Source organism: Nematolebias whitei, chromosome 12 (genome assembly GCF_014905685.2).
Source record: "Nematolebias whitei isolate Nwh7 chromosome 12, NemWhi1, whole genome shotgun sequence".
NCBI classification, from domain to species: domain Eukaryota; kingdom Metazoa; phylum Chordata; class Actinopteri; order Cyprinodontiformes; family Rivulidae; genus Nematolebias; species Nematolebias whitei.
Window position 1 is genome coordinate 45,552,060 of NC_056509.1, and position 22,524 is coordinate 45,574,583.

Consider the following 22,524-nt stretch of genomic DNA (forward strand, 5'->3'; position numbering starts at 1 on the left):
CCCTGAAGTCTGGCCTTTTCACTAATGGTTTCAAAAACACAAAGACTGACGAAGCCTCTTGGATGAGGGGCGAAACGTTTCTTTTTAACAAAAAAACGAAGTCCAGATGACATGATTCAACCTTTTTTGTTGTTATATACCTGGATGACTGAGAAAACAAACTTTGTATTTATAAGACAGATCTGGGTTGGCAGGCCTCAGACTGATGAAGTCTTTTGGATGAAAGTTGAAACGTTTCTCCCAAGAATAAACTGTACAGATGAAATGACTTAATCTTTTTTTTTTTTTGGTGATTTATGTATCTGGATGGTTGAGCTTTTCAAACCTTTAACAGTTACAATATTTATATTTGAATTGTTCGAGAATAGAACTAGAACAGAACATCAGAGAAATGGAACTGGTTGCAGTGCTGCATTCAAAGCTCTTGGAAAAAATATCCAGCCTGATCTCCGAGCGCTTTTTAATTTTTATTTTTGGGGAGTTTGGCGTGGTTGAGGGACAAAAATAGCTTTTTTATTAATCCGTAATATTGTATTGTAACACTCTGTTTTCCAAGTACTTATTTACGAAGCATATGAGAGTTGTAGTGTAACAAGATCCTTTATGTATTTAGTTGCGCTTCTCGTTTCGGACGGGCGGTTTGGGCTTTGAACGCAACACATCCCACAGCTTTGATTTCCTGGAAGGAGGAGCGACCCGGTGAGCTCAGCCGGACTGTCACTTCCCTGCTACCCGCGGCTAACGGAACCGCGCTTCTGTCCCGTTAACTGCGAACCGAGACAGTGAATCAAATGCCTACATGATCCAGTTAACCTCACAACGAGATACACGGTGTTCAGTTTACACAAGGTGAGTCGTTTTTGTACTTGAGGTTAAAGCTAAACGGGGCGGTGGCGAGTGCTAGCTTGCTGTTTGTGTAGAAAATGGGTGAAATAATGGCGTTTTGTTTCGTTTGATGAGCACCGCTTTTATTTATTTATTTTTTTGCTCCGAACTGATCACCGAGTTTCATATCGCAAATGTTAATTTAATTCAAGTGTTGTGTCCTAATATTAGGAAGAGGAATGCTTCGAATCGTAGTTTGGTTTAGCAGCAGCGTGTTCTTCCACGAGCTTGTTGCTTGGTCCACGTTTTTGCAGATTCATCTTCGCTGTGTCCTTCCACTTCTAAACTGGCATTTGTCGAGGTTAGTTGTTCTGGTCCTGATGGGAAAAACCGGAAGAAACGGTCGTTCTTGGGGAGAAACGGTGTGAATGGTCGGTTTATGAAGGGTGGGTGTAAAATAGAAAGTCTGTGTGAGGAGATTAGCAGAGGATTAGAGCTCCACAAGGACAAACAGAGAATCACGCTTTATTTCTTTCTGCATGATCCCCAAACTCCCGTTTCATCCACGCCACTGGGGTTGGGATTAAATTTAGCATATCACCTGTCTCTGCAGGTAAGGCTTTAATCTCTATAGTTTGAATGAAACACTCTTGGACCTCATGTAAAACTTCCATATGTAAGAATTTAGTTTTGAGAACAGTAACTTATCAGATTAGCTAATATTTCTGGTTGAACATTAATGTTTAAGTTTGAACTTGGGCTGTCAGAGCTGTGGTTCAATGTTTGATGGCAACAAATAAATGCCACAAGGCCCATTTTTATGGATCTAGTTTGATTTGTTGCACAACGTGATGAGTTTTTCATCATTTAAAGAGTATTCTCACTCTAGATTAAAGTTACTCTGCACAAAAGGTGAAATCAAACGTCAAAAGTTCATGCTCGATCATCCAGGTACAAAAGCCAATAATGATCTATCAGGTCATCTGGACAGTTTCTTTTTTTGCGGAAAGACGTTTCGCCCTCGATCCAGAGGGCTTCATCAGTCTGAGGAGTCCCAAGTAAACTGTTTTTCCCACTAAGCAGTGCACTCCTTTAGTGGACCAACCAGTTTGCTGGTGATAAGATGGTTTCTGGGGGCTGTCCTGTCCCTCGTCGATTCCTCGCAGTCAGGCAGCCAAAGTGGTTCAAGACATCAAAGTTCATGCTCAATCATCCAGGTACGAAATCCAATAATGATCTATCTGGACAGTTTCTTTTTTGCAGTAAGACATTTTGCCCTCTATTGGGTGAAATCTAACATTTTAAAGGGTTATTCTGGATTACTGTATATCAAATGGTGCCACTTGAAAGAGTTTACGTTGGTAGTTCTCCACATTTGTGAGTAATTTGTTTAGCATTTATCTTTGATTCTTGCATACTGCCTCTATTATACTTTATATTTTTGCTATTTTTGGATGTAACTGAGACCTTGCGTACACAATTTCGTTTCACCTCATGTACCGCATGTGATGCAAATGACTATGAACGTGAACATTTATTCATAGGTCATTCTGAAATACAGGTTTGCACTCAATGTAAACAAAGCACTTTAATTTGTATACTTTACTCAACAAATCTGAGCATAAATACATACTAATAAATGAAAATTGTCAGACTTCTCCGTCTCAAATGACTTGTCTATGGATGTCCTCATTGATGTACTTCAGTACTTGAGTTCAGTGACTTCGGCTGTTTCTGTAGGTAAACAAACGCATGTCACAGTTGTCACATATGCTCTTTATGGAGTAACCCAAATCCTCTAGCCTTTCTGCGTAATACACAGAAGCTGATAGGAGGAAAGTTGCACGTCTTTTCAGAGTGGTATTTTGCATTTGCGTCACTTTAATATTTTTTCTTGTGCAGATTAGATTTATTTGAATCTGGCTGTCACATTTCCATATCTCCCAAGACGTTTCACTTCTTACAGAGCTATTTTTAACAGTAAAGGTTCTTATTTTAGGAGTGTCTCTGTTGCAGACGATCTTAAGATGCTGTGCTTTCTGATTTATTATTTATTTATTAATTTGAGTTGTCTGCAGTCTTCATATGATTTTCCTCAGTTGTCTTGAACGAGAAGCCTTGTCAGTACTTTTGGAAACCTTTGAGCACAAAACAGATGCTTTTAAAGTTTTTTTTAATTTTTTTTATACTATTAATAACTTTTCAAAAAATGTTTGTCTATGCTTTTTATTTTGAGTTGAAAACTTGAATCAATGAAGCGATTTGGATCATTCGTCGTCTTAACGGGGACGTAACAAGTCGATACTGGGTTCATGAGAATGATGCAAGATGTCATTTTAACAATATTTTAAAGAAAGTGTTAAAGAGGAAATGCTGTATATGGTGGGGAAAATACTTTTGTTAGGCACTTTTGGTACGGACCGGCCTCTCCTGTCAGATTTGTCCGATTTCTCATTATTCACACTTTAGAACGGACCTTTAAACTTTTTTTATCAAAGCTCATTTTCACAAGAGGCCAAAATTAAAACCCTGATGAGGTACTTGAGCACCCTACCTTTTTTCTTTTTAAGTCTTTTTGAAAAAGAAATAAATGCACTTGCCATTTTACATTCATGTCAGATGTGGTCTGACAGTCTGGTGCTGAAGATTCTCAGTCATCCATGACATGGGAAATTAAACAACAAAGACAAAACAACTGGACTTTTGTTCGGTAGCTGAAAACGTGTGGCACTCCAAGATTTAAACTGCATGAGGTGTCATCATTGTTAATATTCGATCCATCTGCTTGACCCTACCTCACTGATGTAGAAGTCTGGTGAAATCTGACATGACCGTTCAGACTGAGGTCGCTTTGAAAAACGTTGGGATGCATCCAGTTCAGTACCATATAAAACATAAGACCTGGGGTGGATTTGAAAAACAAACAAAAAAAAGATTTGTCATGTTCAGACTCAAGAAAAATACAATCTGTGCTGCATATACCTGTAATGTGAACGTAACCCAAGTATCTGGGCGTCTTGTTCACGAGTCATGTTGGGATGAAGCAGGAGAGGGATCGACTGATCGGGGCCTCATCCTCAGTATTGAGGGTGTTGCTTCGGTCAGTTGTGGTGAAGAAAGAGTTGAGTCGAAAGGCAAAGCTCTCAATTTACTGGTCGGTCTAGTTCCAACCCTCACCTTTGCTCACGACTGGAAGGATAACATCCTGGATGCAAGCGGCCATAATGAGCTTCCAGTGGCCGGGCTCAGTCTTAGACGGGGTGAGGATGTCTGTCATCTGTGGGGAGCTTAAACCGGAGCTGCTGCTCTTCTGCATCCAAAGGAGTCCTTTGAGGTGGTTCAGGTATCTGACTTGGATGCATCCCTTTGGGGTTTTTCCAGACGCATGCCCCCGGTAAGAATACCGACCACAGCAAAGGAGCAGAAGATGGAGAATACGTCCAGTCATTCATTACGTCTTATTCTTTTGCAGCTTAATTGTAAAATGTCGGCTCAGAGTGTGAACTGAGATTGACGATGCTCATAAACTAGCTCATGCAGGCTTCTCCACTTTTTATACATAGTTTGAACCAACACTAATCTAGCTCCGAGTGCCCTTCTTGAGGAGCTGAAATGTGACCGAAGCGTCTGGTGCAGTAAAAAAAAAACGGTAGTGTAAGCAGAGTGAGGCTCTTTAATTATGGGAGAAACGACAAGAGCGGAGCTGCTGTGATGAAGATGGACTCATTCAGGGGAGTTTCTCTTTAAAAGCTAAAATGACCTCGCGTTACAAACGTGACGAACACTTAGCCTGCTGGTCAGACTTCACTGTAGTTTTCTTCTAAAAAGACTCAATAAATATCTACTTTTAAAAAAGCACTTTGACTGAGGAGAGTAAATGGGGTTATTTTGCATCAAGAAGCTTATTACGCACCGAAGATGAGGTGAATATATCCATCCATCCATTATCTTTACCTGCTTCTTCTGTTTTGGGTCACGGGGGGTCGCTGGTGCTCATGTCCAGCAATCACTGTGCGAGAGGCGGGGGACCCTGGACAGGTTGGACGTCCATCACAGGGACACGGAGACGAACCATGTGCTGGGGCAGCCGGGTGAAGAAAGCTGATGCCAACAGCTCATCAGGAGAGCTGGCTCTGTCCTGGCTGAGGAAACCGCTCCAGATCCTGAACCAGTCACAGCCACTCAAACGATTTGACCGTAAATGCAGTTTTATTGTCTTAAAGGCCTAGCAGTCCTTGAAGGAATGCGTATTGCCCGCTACCTTTCATGCCGGAGTTTTGAACTAGGTTATCTCGTGTTTAAAAATGACAGTTGTAGCCATTTTTGTCAAACCTTTAAAAAATATTCTGATCGATGCGATCTTGTGAGCTGCTCAGGATATGGCTGGGAATACCTCTTACCTACTACCACATGAAGTTTTAGCTCAAATCTGTAAAAGTGACTGAATTTTAGCTGTTTTTTGTGTTGGCTGGTGCTAATTATAATGTTGCAGTGAAGCCTGGCGGACATCTTGAATGGGATTGACTCCAACAGTTAGTCGTTGAATCACATCCATTGATTACTGTTGGCATGCCGCATGCTTCTTTAAACTGTCTCCACTGTTTTATTAAATATTTTGGTAACAGACAAAGGCATGCTCAAGACTTTTCTTTAAGTCCTTTCTGTAACTACTGACACCTTAACTATCTAAATTAATAAATTTATAACATTTGAGGATTGCCGTATATATTAAAACTATACTCATTAAACTACCACTATTTAACCATCTTTCCAAATATATATGAACTTTTTTAAGTTCCCTAAATTGAGGCTGCATGAGGTTTTAAAAACTTGCGATGTGTAAAATTACTGCTTACTATGATAGCGACTATCGGTTCCAATAAACCCACATTTTTCTGACTTTGTCTTTGGTAATCACCGCCATTAATCCAGATGTGGACGTCGAGGCCCACAGAATCAGCTGGATTGACCAAAAGTATAATTATACCACATGAATGCACGTGAATCGAAATATAACTATTTATTGCAGCGCTCTTGCTGTATTTATGTTGCAATCAATATGCAGTTAAATTTTATTGTGCAGTCCTAACGGCTTTTAGAGGCAACTGTGGCTGAGTGGAGCAGTTGTCCTCCAATGCAAGAGTTTGGGGTTCGATTCCACAAGCAGTCACATGCTGAAGTGTCCCTGAGCAAGACTCTGAACCCCTCGTTGCCTCCGGTGTGTCCCACCGGTGTATGAATGTGATAAAGCTCTGATTATTCTTTGTACAGATCTAGTAAAGTGCTGTATGAATGATGTGGCATAAAGCGCTTTGAGTATCTTGATTAGATGGAAAAGTGCCGTAGAAGTACAGCCCATTTACCATTTAAGAGAAATTAATATATATATATATATATATATATATATATATATATATATAGCACTAATTTCTGTGTGTGTTATAGTTCATGTGGCTGTAATGCTTTTTTTCAGTTATTAGTTATAACAAATAATCCAGTTATTAGCAGGAGTTAATGGGAAGTGTGCAGCAGATGTAAATTCATAAAGCCATAATCTTTTTTTGTACATCTGTTGCGTCTAATATTGTATAATAAGGAATATGGAGCCAGTTGTCAAACATATGCTAGAAAAATTGGGCATTTTGTGTTGAGCATTTTTTTGGTGTTGAAGTTAGTCAATTTTATTGTTTTATTTCTGCTTTTTTTCAGCGTTTCTCGAGTGTGAAGCTGAAAGATTTTCCTCTGTCTGCTCTCTTATTGTCACTGTATGTAAATATTTGAGCCACAGTGTTGGGCTTGCATGAATCTGTCCAGTCAGGCTCAGACCAGGACGCTGGTCCTCTCTGACGTAGACCTGGATGGGTAATCTGGTCGGTCAGCAAAACGTAATCTTCTTTAGTCGGTGACCGCTGTGGCATCGTTCGAGTGTCTGAGTAGGTCTGTTGGTTCAGTTGCCAGAGTTTTGTAGAAATCCTTTTGTTTTGTGTTACTGTCTGGTGCAGAATTTTCAAGTGTCAGTTTTAGAGCAATTTTCCATCCCATCTTTTTTTTTTTTTTATCTTTTGTTCGACCTCAACACCTTTTGAAGCAATTTTTTTTTCTAATTAAATGCCCTAAATGAATGTGCCATTTCTGATTTGAGTGTTTTTTTTTTAAATATAGTGGTCAGTGAGGTTGTGGGAGCCTTTTTTTTTTTCTCGTCAGCTGTGGGAAAAATTACACCGACTTGTTTTAAAACCAAAACGGTAAAAATGTCAAACAACAAAATTCATTCAACCGTTAGGCTCATTGAGCCTCGAGGACTCGTTTACAAGAGAGACCTGGTTTTAACAAAGAATGATGACGACAGTAGACGACAAAGACAAAAGAATAATTAATTTAAAGTGACGGGGATAGTAGCTGAACAGTCTGGAAAGATGCACATCTCAGCGCTGTGTCTTCGCCTAACCTTAAGCAGGAAACTTGTAGAATAAAATCCTTCATATATATATATATATATATATATATATATACATACATACATACATACACCGTACTAACCACTGTACACATCACACAGCCATATAAGTTACATCAGTCCAAAAATGTCTAATAAAGTGGAAAAAAACATAAATAAGTCACTTCGCCGTATAAGTCGCATCTATTAAATTGATTGGCTGCCAAATGGCGGCCACAGGAGCGTGTACGGGGAGGACTTTAACAAGATTGACACTTAAAAACAATTGTTTGCTCGACATTATAGCAAAGTTGTGTCTCAGTTGAACTTTTCCTTAATAAATGCACTTTAATGGTCAAATCAGCCGCATTTCGTCTGGGCGGCGAAATGCAGCTGATTTGACGTTTGCTCCAGGAGTTCCAGAGCGAGACAAAGATATGACTCTGTATGGCAAGCCAAGTGTCTCATTAATAGCCACTTTTACCTATTAATGAGACACTTGGCTTGCCGTACTAGTCGAGGGCCCTCTAGTGGCTGAAAATGGTAGTGTTCAATATTTTCCATGTCGGAATGAATTAAATTGTCAGATCTCAGCCAAAAATTGGTTTATAAATATGGGGGGGCACACAAATACATCTCTTCGCTTTATAAGTCTCAGATGTTAATTTATGCAAAATATTGTGACTTATACGGCAACAAATACCGTACTTAACTATATTGTCTACTTTTCTGCGCAGCTCCTTTGGTCAACAAAAATATTTAAGTTGGATTAAGTGCTTCCTGATTGGATTGTGTAACTGCTTCAGAGCAGAGTGTTCAGACACACTGAACTTTGAGACATGATCTCAATATATATATATATTTTTTTAATTTGTTTGTTTGTTTGTTCCCTAGAAGTGAGCCATGGCTGAACAGAATTCCTCCCGCCCCCAGAGGAAGATGTCCACCTCCGGGGAGAGTGTGTACAAGGTGCTAGGCCTCGAGAAAGGAGCTTCTGCAGAGGAAATCAAAAAAGCATACAGGTAATCTGTTCGAGCGTGTAGTAACCTGAATAATTACTGAACTTATTAAGCGCCTTAGCTGCCTCTTTAAGAAGGGTTAGCCTCTGCAGAGCAGTAAGCCATTCCAGCCTGGAAATGTTTCCTCAAGTCTTTTTAACACGACTCAGATTCCTGGGAGAAACTCACAATGGTGTCTTCCTAACTCAAGTTTCTCTTTTGTCTTTGTAAGTACAGATAAGTGACAGGAAGGCACTTTACTGATATGTTACCAATTATTATTGCCATTTGGATATTGTTTAGAAAAATGTTTGGAAAGGAAATTTTTCATGAGGTCAACAGATGTGATTTGTGGCTGATACTGATTTTTATAAATCTACCAATATACACAAGTTGTTGTTTTTTATTTTGACCAATATTTATTTTCCATTCAAGAAAACTTAGCACTAATTACACAAACAAATATTTATCAATCCTCAGAAGAACTTGTGCACCTAAAATCACATATAAAAGAGCATTCTTGCCTAAAAACAATTGTGAGCCACATTAATCTGTGAGTTTGTAGTTCTGAACATTATGGCACTCCAGATAAGTTCCTACATTTGTTAAATTGTACCTTAGTTTTGTTCACTTCGTACCCATGTTATTTGGTACAAAAACAAGTTTAACTTCTGTCACTTTATACACACCTCGGTCTGTTTTGTACCCACCTCTGCAGCTGAACTCAGGTTTGCATCTAAGGAAGTACACTTTAACCCTCCTGCTGCCCTTGGGTCAAAATGACACACAAGCCTCAGTGTTAAGACTTCTGGGTTAGAAATAAAAATAACGGGTCACGCAGCCTCAAACATCAGCCCCCAGGGAAATACCGCTGCTCTTTCTGTTTATTTATTTATTTATTTTATCTGGTGAGGTGGGAAACCAAGCGGGTTCGTGATTCTGGGGATTATTGCCCTGCTTGTTCTAGGCTGTACGGACCGTGGAGAGGAGGACTCTGACTGGGGCGACACACCTGTCAAATAGGTGGTGTTCTATGGAGAGCTCAGAGAGGAAACCTTGCACAGAGCAGACGTTCTGCACCCCAGCTGGTTACAGGAAGATTTAATACTTTTTTTTATTTCGGCTGCTCCCGTCTTCAGGGGTCCTCACAGCTAACTGTCGCACGAAGACTTGGTATTTTGTTTTTCTGCCGGATGCCCTTCCTGACGCAACCACAGCCCACTGAGCTACCACAGCCCTCTGTGTGGAGCAGAGCGCTGCCATCCAGGGCACCCAGGGGAGCAGATGGTGGGGGTTAAGGGCCTTGCTCAAGGGCACAGAGTGGGGCAAACAAGGGTGGAGACAGGTGTGGGTGTCTCACCTTTTTCCCCCACGTTTTGATGTCGGTCTGGAGAGTTGAACCGGCGACCTTCAATCACAGGCCCACCCTCTCTAACCTCTGCACCACCACTCTTATTACATCATTTGTTAACTTTATCATGAATGTTTAAAAAAAATAACCTCATTACTGTTAGTGGATAAAAGATGTGAGGTCTGATAAAGCTGGTGTCTCTTAAATTATTATTTTTTTAAGTGGAAGGTGATTATTAGTAATATTTTGTACAAGCTGGGTACAAAATGACAACCATTTGGTACAAAATGGGGGTGAAATTTGAAAGAGGGACATCCTCCCACTTTTGAAGAATACATTTATTTTAAACGCTTTCATTTTTTTAAGTTTTATAATTAGGGCAAATGCTAATAAATTTTCTTATTAAGGTTTTCAATCATTTAGTTATTTGTTTTGGCCCTAAAGTGACAGTAAAGGGTACAAAATGTTTTAGGCTTTAAATAATTTGAACAAACTTTCCACACCTGCTGTACAACGTGTTTAATGACACACAGTCCAGAGCTGAAATGTGCAGTTCGTTATTTCTGTCACATTCACTCACAATGTTTGATTTTTTTAATGTTCTCCTTTCTTTTCCGACAGGAAACTCGCTCTGAAGTACCACCCAGACAAGAACCCCGACAACCCCGAAGCAGCGGAGAAGTTTAAGGAAATCAACAACGCCAACTCGATTTTAAATGACGAGAACAAGAGGAAGATTTATGACGAGTATGGCTCCATGGGGCTTTACGTGTCCGAGCAGTTCGGAGAGGAAAGCGTCAAATATTACTTCCTCATGTCCAAATGGTGGTTTAAGGTTTGTAATAATGTTTGTTTTCTCATGAAACTTTAAAATTCACCAGTTCAAGGTCTAAAAGCCTAAAATATAAGAAGCTAATTTCAAAATGGCATGAAACACATTTGTTTTCAGGAACGTTCTTGTTTTTGTTAAATACTAAATATTCACAGATTTTTTTAAATTTCTTTTATATTTTTTTTTGCACGGATGCAGAATCTAAAATTACAAACATGGCTGACACTTGGGGAGTTGTTTTGCAAAGGTTTTGTCATGCCCAGAAAAGTTATTTTTTGAAAGAACAATCTTTAAATTCACCTCTTTTTTTTTTATTCTGTCAACTAATTTCTTATTTGACCTCATTTGTCTTGTAGCTACTCCTAATTTCCAAACCTGCCAACTAATTAAAAACTGAACTTATCAACGGTCTTAATCTTTTTTTTTAATTTTACTAGTTGTTTTTATGTTTAATTAGAGAAGAACTCTGCAAATTAAATATTCATCTAAGCTAATATTTAACAGGTTTATTATGGAGCAGTCATAAGTAGAACTATACCTTATAAAGTTCATTGTATGACAAGGTCTGGATGTAATTGTGTGCCAAATAAAGTATATATAGAATATGCCAGTTATTTTAAAATAAGGTTCTGTGGAAAAGTTATGAACAGTTAATATCTTACCTGTTGTAGGCAGCTCTTTGTCCTCGGTTTGGAGAAAAGCTTTAATTCTGATTGGATTGACGAGCTAACAGCTAGCAGCTAGCCTGAATGTAGCTGAGACTAAAGGGCTGTCTTTACATTTCATATCTCAAAGATTTCATAACCGTTCATGCAAACGCTATTTATAGACCTTTACATTGTCCTCAGTTTGGCATTACGCTATTTAGATGAAAGTCTGGGGTTATTTATGAGCAAATACTAACTGTTGGGAGTTGTTTTTTTCTGAGATGGTTGTAGTTCACTTTAGAAGTCTTGCGATAATAACACCGGTAGTTGGTCTTGAGTCATTCGATGCCGTTTTAAAATAACTCCAATCTTCAGAACGTCACTGCGTTTCGAACAAATGCAAACCTTTAAACCCTCGTCGATGTGTCGGGGACGACTTTCAGCTACCGCTACACTAAATCTTAGCTCAGCATCTGCAACGTTAGCTAAGTTAGCCTTTTTTGTGTTGAGATGGGAACCATCTTGGGTTGAGTCCGAAGGTTAGTCAGCTGTAGGTGGTTTCTTTTGGCAACTTTCGTTAAAATGTTTCCATGGTTTATGTGATATTTTGCTAACAGACACAGGGTTGACTTCAGCAATGTTTTAAGTAAATATATATATGTTAGCGCTCAAAGTATGTTTTGGGGACAATGTTCAGCTACTACCAAACCAAAGTTTAGCTCCATATTTGTAAAACTGTCTAAGTTTTAGCTGTTTTTGCCAAGATCCTTTTGCTGTGACGGCCATCTTGAATTGGATTGACTTCAAAAGTGAATAACTTGTGTAACGTTTAGGGATCACTTTCTGAAAGTTTTATTAAACTCTCAGTGATGAGACAAACGAACACAGCAAAATAAAACGTTTTTCTTTTCACATCTGGTGACGGGCAATAAAATGAGCTTATTATGAAGTTGGTGTATGACGTAGTATTTGCATGAACCGCTATGGAAGTTTTCAGATTAAAGCTCCGTTAGGACGACAGCAATCCACTTTAGTCCTGGCTACGTTTGGACCAACTGTTAGTTTGTTGGTCCTGTTGGGTTAAGATGCATTTCTCCAAACTGAGGGCGCTCAAAGAGCTACATGCGCTTCAGTGGCTGTTGTACAGTATTTAATCAAGACAGTTCCAAGACTTATACAGATAATGGACAGAGCTCAGGGAATCTTTGAAATGCATACGATGAGTCTGTGGACCGGCTGCGCTGCTGTGGATTACAGCCAACATCTTGTGCTCAGTGTAATGCTTTATAATTCCACAGATGTGCAGCATATGTGCAGCATCTGTAAAGCTTATGACGCTTTGTTTTTTGTGACACGGTCAGAAATGTTTAAGCCAGAGATTACAGCAAAGTATTTATGTTCTTGATCTGTTTGTTCTGACTTGGTGTGCTTCAAGGCTCTGAATCAAAATATCTCCAGTCTTTTCTTGTGTTCGAGACTAATACTGTTAACTCCTGGATTATCCTTTTTCTTAGATATACAGTTTGTAAATGTGTCAGCTGCTCTGACTGAGCTGTAATCTGACAGGACTGGAGAAAAGTTCTCGTTGTTCGCTGACAGTCTGGACACGATTAAATTGTGTTGAATCTCGTCGTCATATCTGAACAATGTGTTTTGTTGTTAACCCCTGCAGAGTCTGGTGCTGTGCTGTACAGTTTTCACCTGCTGCTGCTGTTGCTGCTGCTGCTGTTTCTGCTGCGGGAAGTGCAAACCTCCCGATGACGAAGAAAGCTACCAGTACGTTGACCCGGAGGACCTGGAGGCCCAGATCAAAGCGGACCAGGACGGAGGTGAGTGTCGCACCGAGTGGAGGCTTTTCTGTGCATCTGTCAGAATTAATTCCCAACAAAGCAACAGAATCAATCACTTCTTTTTACAGCGTTTATGATTTGCACTTACTTTTAGCCTGCCTTTTTATTTTTTTATTTTTTGTAGCCAGCCTTTTGCTACTTGTAGCCAGCCTTTTTTTGTTTTAGCCAGCTTGTTGCTACATTTAGCCAGCTTTTTTGTTTTAGCCAGCTTGTTGCTACATTTAGCCAGCTTTTTTGTTTTAGCCAGCTTGTTGCTACATTTAGCCAGCTTTTTTGTTTTAGCCAGCCTGTTGCTACATTTAGCCAGCTTTTTTGTTTTAGCCAGCCTGTTGCTACTTGTAGCCTGCCTTTTTTTTGTTGTAACCAGTCTGTTGCTACATTTAGCCAGCCTTTTGCTACTTTTAACCTGCCTTTTGTTACTTTTTAGTTAGCCTTTTGCTACTTGTAGCCTGCCTTTTTTGTTTTTAGCCAGCCTGTTGCTACATTTAGCCAGCCTTTTTTTGTTGTAACCAGCCTGTTGCTACATTTAGCCAGCCTTTTGCTACTTTTAACCTGCCTTTTATTACTTTTAGCCAGCCTGTTGCTACTTGTATCCTGCCTTTTTTGTTTTTAGCCAGCCTGTTGCTACATTTAGCTAGCCTTTTTTTGTTGTAACCAGCCTGTTGCTACATTTAGCCAGCCTTTTGCTACTTTTAACCTGCCTTTTGTTACTTTTAGTTAGCCTTTTGCTACTTGTAGCCTGCCTTTTTTGTTTTTAGCCAGCCTGTTGCTACATTTAGCCTGCTTGTTGCTACTTGTAGCCTGCCTTTTGTTACTTTTAGCCAGCCTGTTGCTACTTGTATCCTGCCTTTTTTGTTTTTAGCCAGCCTGTTGCTACATTTAGCTAGCCTTTTTTTGTTGTAACCAGCCTGTTGCTACATTTAGCCTGCCTTTTGTTACTTTTAGTTAGCCTTTTGCTACTTGTAGCCTGCCTTTTTTGTTTTTAGCCAGCCTGTTGCTACATTTAGCCAGCCTTTTGTTACTTGTAGCCTGCCTTTTGTTACTTTTAGCCAGCCTTTTTTGTTTTTAGCCAGCCTGTTGCTACATTTAGCCTGCTTGTTGCTACTTGTAGCCTGCCTTTTTTTTGTGTTTGTGTGTGTGTGTGTGCGTGCGTGCGCGCGCGCGCGCGCAACTGCAGCACATCAGCTTCTCTAAATTTAAAGTTTTCTCACATTTCAAACAGCATTTGTACAATGATGGATTTAACACTCACCTACACTCCAATCCAACAGGTACTACTGTAATTATAATCCAGCCCACTTCTAATCTGGGTCCAGAGACCCCAGAAGACCAGAGTAAGCCCATCCCCCTGCCCATGCCTCCACCTGAGCCCCGGTCTCCAAGTTCGGCTAACCCAGCAGGTGAAGCGAACGCAGAGGACATCTAACCAGAGTCTGAGTGACTCGTAAGAGCCACGTCGTCTGATCGGAGCGTCTCGTCGTCTTCCATCTGTTTTGTTTGTCACGAGTCATCGTCTCCATCTGCACGTGGGCTCCTTCTCAGGCTGTTTGTGGGTTCTGCTTCTTTACCGACCCGTAACAAACTGTTCCTGCTTTCCACTCAACCGCTGTGGCACACAAACCACAACAATGATCCTGTTCATGTCGTCTTGTGCCTGCATGTCTTCTCATAATGTCCTCATAAACACATATGTTTTGTTTGTTCTGTGCACGATGCATGGGATGTTTTCAGTCTACTCCTGTGAAGAGGAAGGGCGTTATTCAGTGGTTTGAACCAGATGTTCACTGAAATGATCAAATTAATCACGTACATGCTTCTTTTGTCTGATTTATGAAACCCACTGGGTTTCAGGTCAACTTTAGGTGTCATTTTTTATTATTTGTGTTTGTTTCTCGTTCTGTTAGTAAAATGTCTCATTAACACGTGGAAGGATGTTAACGGAACTCTACTCTGACTATAACTTAGACATTTATAATTTTAGTAATTGTTACAGATATTGAGCTAAAATAGGATGTGGTAGTAGCTGAGAGTTATTCTCATCACATACGCCGAACTCTAACAAATCACATGAGATCTTAGTTTAAAACTTTAACCTTTAAGGCAGCAAGGCCGTTCTCTGAAACATGAATATAACCCAGAACGTATTGAAATGTCCCTCTCTGGGAAAGAAAACTCTACAGAAGTCGAGCTGTGATTTAATTTGACTTTCATTCTGTTTATATGTCGGTGATAATTTTTCTGTCTTCGTTCGCAGGAACGTTACCGTGCAAATAACGCTCCACCAGCAGAAGCAGGAAGGTAAAATGTCGTCTGTGGAAAAAGCGAAGCGGCAGAAATCAAACCGTTTCGACGTGTCTGCGCTTCTCATGTTTTCAGCAAATAACCAGATGAGTAGGCCTGTCGCGATAAACGATAAATCATTTAATTCCATGATAAATGAAAATTATCGACCTCATTTTCATTTATCAGCTTTATCGTTTCTTCGTGTCTCTCTCTTTCTACTGAAGACATTGGATGACAAAAGGCTCAACTCCAGTGCTCTTCACTGACCCTTCCCTTTCACTTTTCTCTTTAAAATCAGTTTTAACCGTCCAAAATTGCGTTTTTGGATCGTTAAAAGCAGCTAAGCTGAGAAGCTATGCTACGAGCTAAGCTAACAGGCTGACCTCAGTCGGTGGGGGGGGGGGTCATGTCGAAACTCCAAAATTCACAGTTGAAACCTGTGCCTTCATGTAAAAAGTTTTTTCTCTGCAAAAAGAAGCTGAGAACTTGTTTACTGATTTTTTTTATTTTTATAGACAGACCATGTCACGTCAAGGGGCCTCCCTCCCATTTTTCTTAGAGACACGCTGCTCGCTCCTTCACTATCCATCCTTCAGTTCAAATCGTCTTATACTGCCATCCAGTGGTCAAAAAAGTACTACACACAAAAATAACCAACATTTCTTTCACAATAACAAATTTTGCTGGATGATTAATTGTCTCGGAAATTATTGCGATAAACGATAATATTGTTTGAAATTTGACTAATTAAATTTAAGAAGAAATGTTTAATTTGTTTTACATGTAGTACCTTTTTTCAACTACCAGATGGCAGTACAAGACCGTTTGAACCGAGGATGGATAGCGAGGGAGCGAGCAACGTGTCTAAGAATAATGGGAGGGTGACCCCTTAACTTGATATGGGCCGTCTCTCTTCGGTTCTCAAAATGGCGGACCCTCAGTGTGGTTTGAGCTCTTTAGCGTAGCATTTTTAACACAAAGCTTTTAATAAAAAAATCAGTAAACAAATTCTCAGCTTTTTTTTTTTTTTTGCAGAGAAAAACTTTTTACATGAAAGCACTGGTTTCAAACGTGAATTTTGGAGCTTCGACAAGACGGAGGTTTTTTACCCCGAGGTCGGCCTGTTAGCTTAGCTCGTAGCTTAGCTGCTTTTAACGATTCAAAAACGCTATTTTGGACGGTTAGAATGGATTTTAAAGAGAAAGAGAGGGGTCAGTGAAGAGCACCGGAGTTGAGCCGTTTTTTCATCCAGTGTCTTCAGTAGAAAGAGAGAGATACAAAGTAAAGCTGATGAATGAAAATGAGGTCTATAACATTCATTTATCATGCGATTAATTGATTTATCGTTTATCGTGACAGGCCTATGATCAATAATGTTGGAAACCTTTTATACGTTTGCCTTATTTGCTTTTTATATCCATCTTTCTTTACTCTTTTCTTTAGCCTTTTGAGGCCCTTCTACCATCCACAGCTGGGAGCGCCCCAGAGAAAAACCAGCCCAAAGTTACCAGCCAACCCAGACCCCCTGCTCACTCCAGTTCCACGTCAGATCTACCTGATGTACCCGGGAACACCTGTGAGGTCTAAATTTCCTCCTGTTGTCTCCATGGATCCACCTGGAGAAAAGGCTCCCTCTCTTTATCCATTTTTGGAAATGTCCATTAACAGCTGGATGTTCTCCCCCGGAAAGTCCAAAACCTCGACCTCATCTCATTTTTTCTCTGATCAGAGGGGCAAAAAAAGAAAAACGTGAGGAACAGCATGACAAGATTTGTCCCACATTCCTTTGTCTTGATCATCAGCAGGATCTTCTTCCACATCAGCTCGTTTCCATTAGCGCGAGCCGAGAGGGCTGGTGTTAAATTTGATGCACGTCATGAGAAACGGGAACATTAAGACTGAGAAAGAAGTCTCATCCTCCTCATGTGAACAATCGTCCAGTTAAATGTTGCATCAGGGCCCTCCAACTACTAAAACGAAGTCTTAATGCCAAGTGTGGGGATTTGGAAATCCACCTTTCACCTCTTTGAGGACAAAAGACATTTGTCATAAGGATGCCACAACATTTCAGGATTTGATGCTAAACGACTGAGCCAAACGTGGAGCTGGGGGGAGCATGCGTTTTTATTCCTGTACAGCATGAAAGTCTAAACCACAAGATGTTGAAAACCTGCTCTGCTTATCCCTGCGCACTCTGGTAAAACGCATCGTATACTCAGAAACTTTCTCATGCCATCCCCGACGTTGTCGTGCGCTTCAAAGAAAAATCACAACCCCTGTGTAATGTGCAATGACCGATGCCAAACGATGGGACTCTGGTGGAACGTTCTGACTCGACTGTTTGTTGTCACGTCGTTCTCGTGCTCTTTCTCGTGTTGCAGTCACATTAGCCATCGTGTAGCCAGACGGCCGGTGACTCTGGCTCCGTGCCCAGCTGTGTGTTAAAATGCCATTTGCTCAGTCAGCCACAGTTCTGTTTGTCAAAAGGTGTGCGTTTATATGAAGCACTCGTTTGGGTCTGTGCACCTCACGAGGCGGATCTGTTACATTAATTTAGCTGTTACTTTCCATTAATGTCCATAATGGTTACTTACGGTGTGTTTTTAGGTTTTTTTTTTTTTTTTTGTATTTGCAAAATGTTTTATAAACTTGCAACCCCGCTTATGACGTAAATAAAAACTGAAAGCAATGATCTGCAAAACTTAGTTCCATATTTTATTGACAGTGGAGCATAGTAAACATGTTTAAACTAAGAAATGGTTCTTTTTTAGCAGATGATTTTGAATCTAATGGCAGCAGCACGTCTCGTAGCCGGGCCATGTTTCCCCCCTCTAAAACATCCCCTCTTCTTTTAACAGTTGGTGAACGTCTAGGAGCTGAGGAGACCACTTGTTGGAGGTTGGGACAATCTGCTGGCTTCCTTAAATAGTTAACTTTTTACTAATTGGCATTTTATAATATAGATGTTTTTAGAATAAAATGGAATAAATGTTATCGTCTGTCCCAAATGGTGACAGATGTTTTCCTTTGACTGCGCTTCAACAATACAATAACAATTCGAGACGCTCGTAGAAGCCACAAAAACACACGGGGGATCTGTTACTAGTGTGGGTGTGTAGCGATACAGTTGTTTTAAAGTGCTCAGTGTGAATCTTTGCAAACAGAATAAATGACTTTTTGTAGATTGCTTTCGGGGCCAGAAGGACTTTAGGAGCAGCTGGGACGAATGATGGAGGAGGAGGATCTTCTGTGATCAGGGCGGCCTTCCTGCTCGCTGAGCGGTTGTGCAGTTCGGACAGGGAGGTTTGAGGTGAACCGATGGTTTTGCTGGTCTGGTTTGTGTGTTTCACAGCGAGAAAGTTGTAACCAGATAAAATGTTTAAAGTAATCACAGATGCAATGAGTGTTTCTTAACCCGGTGTTAAAATGTCCGTGTTGATGCGCAGTGCCCGGAGACGGCGATCGTTGTGAACAGTCCTGGGTCTTTGCTGGACGGGAGCAGATGTTCCAAGACCTGTAGATATTTTACTGCATTGACGGAGCCTTTCCAGATGTGTAAGCTGCCCATGTCAGATGCAGTAATGCACCCCAATACCATCAGAGAGGCAGGCTTTTGAACCGTGAGCTGATAATAGGCCGGGCGGTTCCTCTTCTCTTTAGTTCGAAGGACCAGGCTTCCAAAATAATCTTCAGATTTGGACCCGTCTGACCACAGAACAGTTCTGGACTCATTCCATTTTAAAGAAGCTTTGGTCCCGAGAAGACGGCAGCCGTTCTTGATGGTGTTCACATATGGCTTCTGTTTTGTCTGGTTGAGCTTCAAGCAGTAGATTTACAGACGGGTGAACCTCTGCCCATCTTTACTTCTGAGATATCACGCCGCTCTGAAATGCTCTTTATATTTAGCCCTCCTTAGTTTAAACATGTAATTTATTTACTTTGTACCGCTGTGATGAAAATATGGGTTTCTGAGGTGTGGAAGTCGTTCTGTTCTATAACTACATTTTTCACAGCATCCCAGTTTTGGAATTGGGAGTTTTGTTTCAGAACCTTGAAACAAAACTCCATCAATCAACCGTCGTTACTTCAAAATTCAGGCACTCACATTTTACATAAAGACTCATAAAGTTCAGCATCTTTGTGGCCCATAAATCACATTTCCACTGATTTATGTTGAGTTTCCTGCATGGAAACCTCTTTAACTTTACGCTCTGACTTGACAGTGCTGTGCCTTGAAGAATCGTGCTAGAGCGAGCGGTGACGGAGCTCTTGAACATGTAGGAAGGTTTGCAGCGTTACCCTTTAATGTTTAGAGAACAATCCAGTAAATAAGCTTTTATTTTCATGAGCAATGAAACTAGGCTTTATTGGACACGGACTTCGCTCTTCGTGGTTGGAAACTTTAGGGGATCAGATGAATTTAGAAGTTTTCCATGCCTTCTCTCAAACAAACGTACAGTTTCTTTGTTTTGTTTACACACGTCACATCATTTGACTGGATTAGATATGTTTTGTCAATCCCAGGTAAACCCACTTTTCTCCAGGGTTTATTGCAGGAGAGATTTATGAAGCCGATAACGATTTGCCAAGGTACTAACTGTCGCCTGCTTCCTTTAATTGCTGTAATAGTGGCTCAACAAGCCTACAGCAGTTGCATTGGTTTAGGGTTGGGGTTTAGAATGAAAAATTGGTTGCGAAGCAGAAATCAAATTTCATCAAACAATTTAAATAAGTTCAGGCGAAGACAAATTTAAAGCCGAGACATTTTGACTTTAAATATTCACAGTAACGTTTTTTTTAATCATCAACTAAATCTACTGAGCATTTTAGCCTAGGTTTGTTTTAGATGAAGACACTAAAGTTGCTTTTTTTATCACAGTTCATTCTGTGGAAGTTCACCTTCTGTCTGTGTGTTTGCCCAGAACAAAACAAAAGTGCTTTACAGCTATCTGTACTGTTTTAACCAGGGCTTAATTTGAGCCGGATCCTGCTGGAACAGGCTCTGGGAACTCTTTAATTTTGACTGGGTGCGTTCTGATAACGGTTTGCTTGGATCCGGTAACTCTCAGGATTATTAATGATAAAGTTTTGAACAAATTTGACTGCCTTGAATGAAACGAATAAAGCCTATACTGGATATGTAATCTGGAAATAATTACATAAACACTAATTTTAAACAAAACAGCCACTCTCGAGCTTCCTAATATCACATCAGAGCTGGCCCTTCAAGTAAGCATTTCTACTTTTACCCTTAAAATAATGTCCGCCCCTAAAAGTACAGTCACGGGCAAAATGTCGAAAAGACAGTCCCATTTACATTAATTAAAAAAAAAAAAAGTCTTCTCATTGTGCAATTAAACAACTGAGAATTGAAGCGCATGAAGGCAATGGCACTGGAGATGGTACTGGAGCAGGTGGAATGGTGTGAGTGAGTGTCGAGATAACCAGACTCTCATACCCAGGCAGGAGCCCACAGCCAGCTGCCATGAACAGGAGGAGGAGGAGCCTGGGGGTTTCACATGTAGAGGAGGACAACAACAAGGAGGAGAGTGAATCCAGTGGAGAAGAGTCAGGCTCAACCGTCAAGTGAGGGGTAGGATACTTGAGAGAAGCGGAGCGTGCTCTATTCACACAAGGAGAGCTGTTGGTCAGGCTACTTCTTGTTGCTCTCTAAAATAGTTATTGAATCAAATGTTTACAAACGTTGGTAAATGAAGATGTTTAACAACCCATTAAAATACACCAGAATGCAGGAAATGGGATCTACTTTATTCAAAATTTTCTGGGGGTACCCCCCGCGCACATTCCGGCATTGTTTGGTTTACAAATTAAGCCCTGGTTTTAACTAACGTCTTGTTGATTTCAACTTGTTGTCTTCAGTGTTTTTGATGAAGTGAACACGAGAGGAAACGTTTGAAGGTTTGTCGTCTCAGATTCAGACCTGTTGGCTCTGAAAGCTTCTGTTACCTCGATGTTCAGGTTAAAGATGGAGGCTTCACTGTCGTTCAGCCTAAAACTGAAGCTTGATTTCTGTCGACATGTTTGAGCAAATGGTAAACTTTGGTTACAGTTATTTCCTTCCAAACGCTAATATATTTTTCCACTCAGATGTTTTCATACGTTTGTGTCATGATTGTCTCTTCTCAGAAAAAAAAATTCTCGGATTGTTTGTGGGGATTTTCAGTTTAGTTCTGAGTCACAGAAACTCAGTCTTGTTGCTTGAAATGACCCGAAATGTCCAGATCCAAAACAACACACTAAAGATGATGATTAAAAAAAAGAACACAGACCAAATCTTTTACCCATCTTCATTTCTAAAGTGTGCTCTAGTAGATTAAATCATAAACGTCACTCTAGATTATGGTTCTGGAAATCGTAGTTTGGAAAATATTCCACGCAAAACGTGGCTGCACGGCTTGCTGGTCGTTTGGTCGCAAAGACTCAAATTTCAATGAGACCGCAATGGAAAATTTTCAGATTTTTCTCATTTATTTTGCAGTTGGTTGCAGTTAATGAGGCCTTTTTTTAATTTTTGATTTACATCAATAAAAAAAGTTAAAAATAAATTATGTGCAATGACATTTTGAAATTTTATTTTCATTTAGTTTTTGAACAAATCAACAAAAACTGAGCTTTTAATCCTCCCCTTGTATATTTTAAAATTATTTTCTTTTGTATTTTTAGACCTTTTTAAGATGGCCGATTCGTCTTTCTGTATTTTCTGGGCTCAGACTGTTTGTCGGCTTCTCTCTGGCAACCAAAAGCAAGTTTCTTTTTTTTGTTTCTAATCTTGACTGTGTTTTAAATTTAGATTTGTTGACTAACAACTCAAAGAAAAAACTTTCTGCAGCCCTTTATTTTAATTTTTTTCAGATCTGTTATAATAAAATGTGCAACCTTATATAATTTTCAAAGAATTGCAGTCTGCCACGGCCCCATGGAGAGTTAAAAAATAATTTATTAAAGTGATAAAAGTTTGTGATATTGCACCGTTGTCTGTTTTTGTTCCTCCCGGCATAGATTAAGGTCAGTAGTGTGTTTGTGCGTAACGAGTTTGTAAATCCTGCAGCTCAACATTTCCTGCTGAGAACTTTGGCGTAAAAAAAAAAAATCGAACTTTTGATTCTCGTCTTAGAGCCTGAAGTCTCATGTCACTATATTTTAATTTTTTTAGTAATTGGAACTGTAATAAATCATTTAATTTTAATAATTTTAACTCCCTAAAATTAAAGTCTTGATGTAATGAGGCCAAGTTAATAGTATTTATTATTATTTATGTAAATAACTCATTAAAAGTTAGCA

The 22,524-nt window shown here is 39.9% G+C and overlaps 1 protein-coding gene across 1 annotated transcript; it reads left to right on the forward strand.

The window, feature by feature from the left end:
- The first annotated feature begins 679 nt into the window (after positions 1–679).
- Positions 680–17,077, forward strand: dnajc5ga (DnaJ (Hsp40) homolog, subfamily C, member 5 gamma a). Its single transcript, XM_037685958.1, has 7 exons — positions 680–849; positions 8,156–8,283; positions 10,232–10,445; positions 12,762–12,918; positions 14,211–14,339; positions 15,194–15,237; positions 16,666–17,077. Exons 2-6 carry the CDS (start codon positions 8,165–8,167, stop codon positions 15,211–15,213), a joined length of 639 nt encoding a protein of 212 aa, XP_037541886.1. The 5' UTR covers positions 680–849; positions 8,156–8,164; the 3' UTR covers positions 15,214–15,237; positions 16,666–17,077.
- The last annotated feature ends 5,447 nt before the right edge of the window (positions 17,078–22,524 follow it).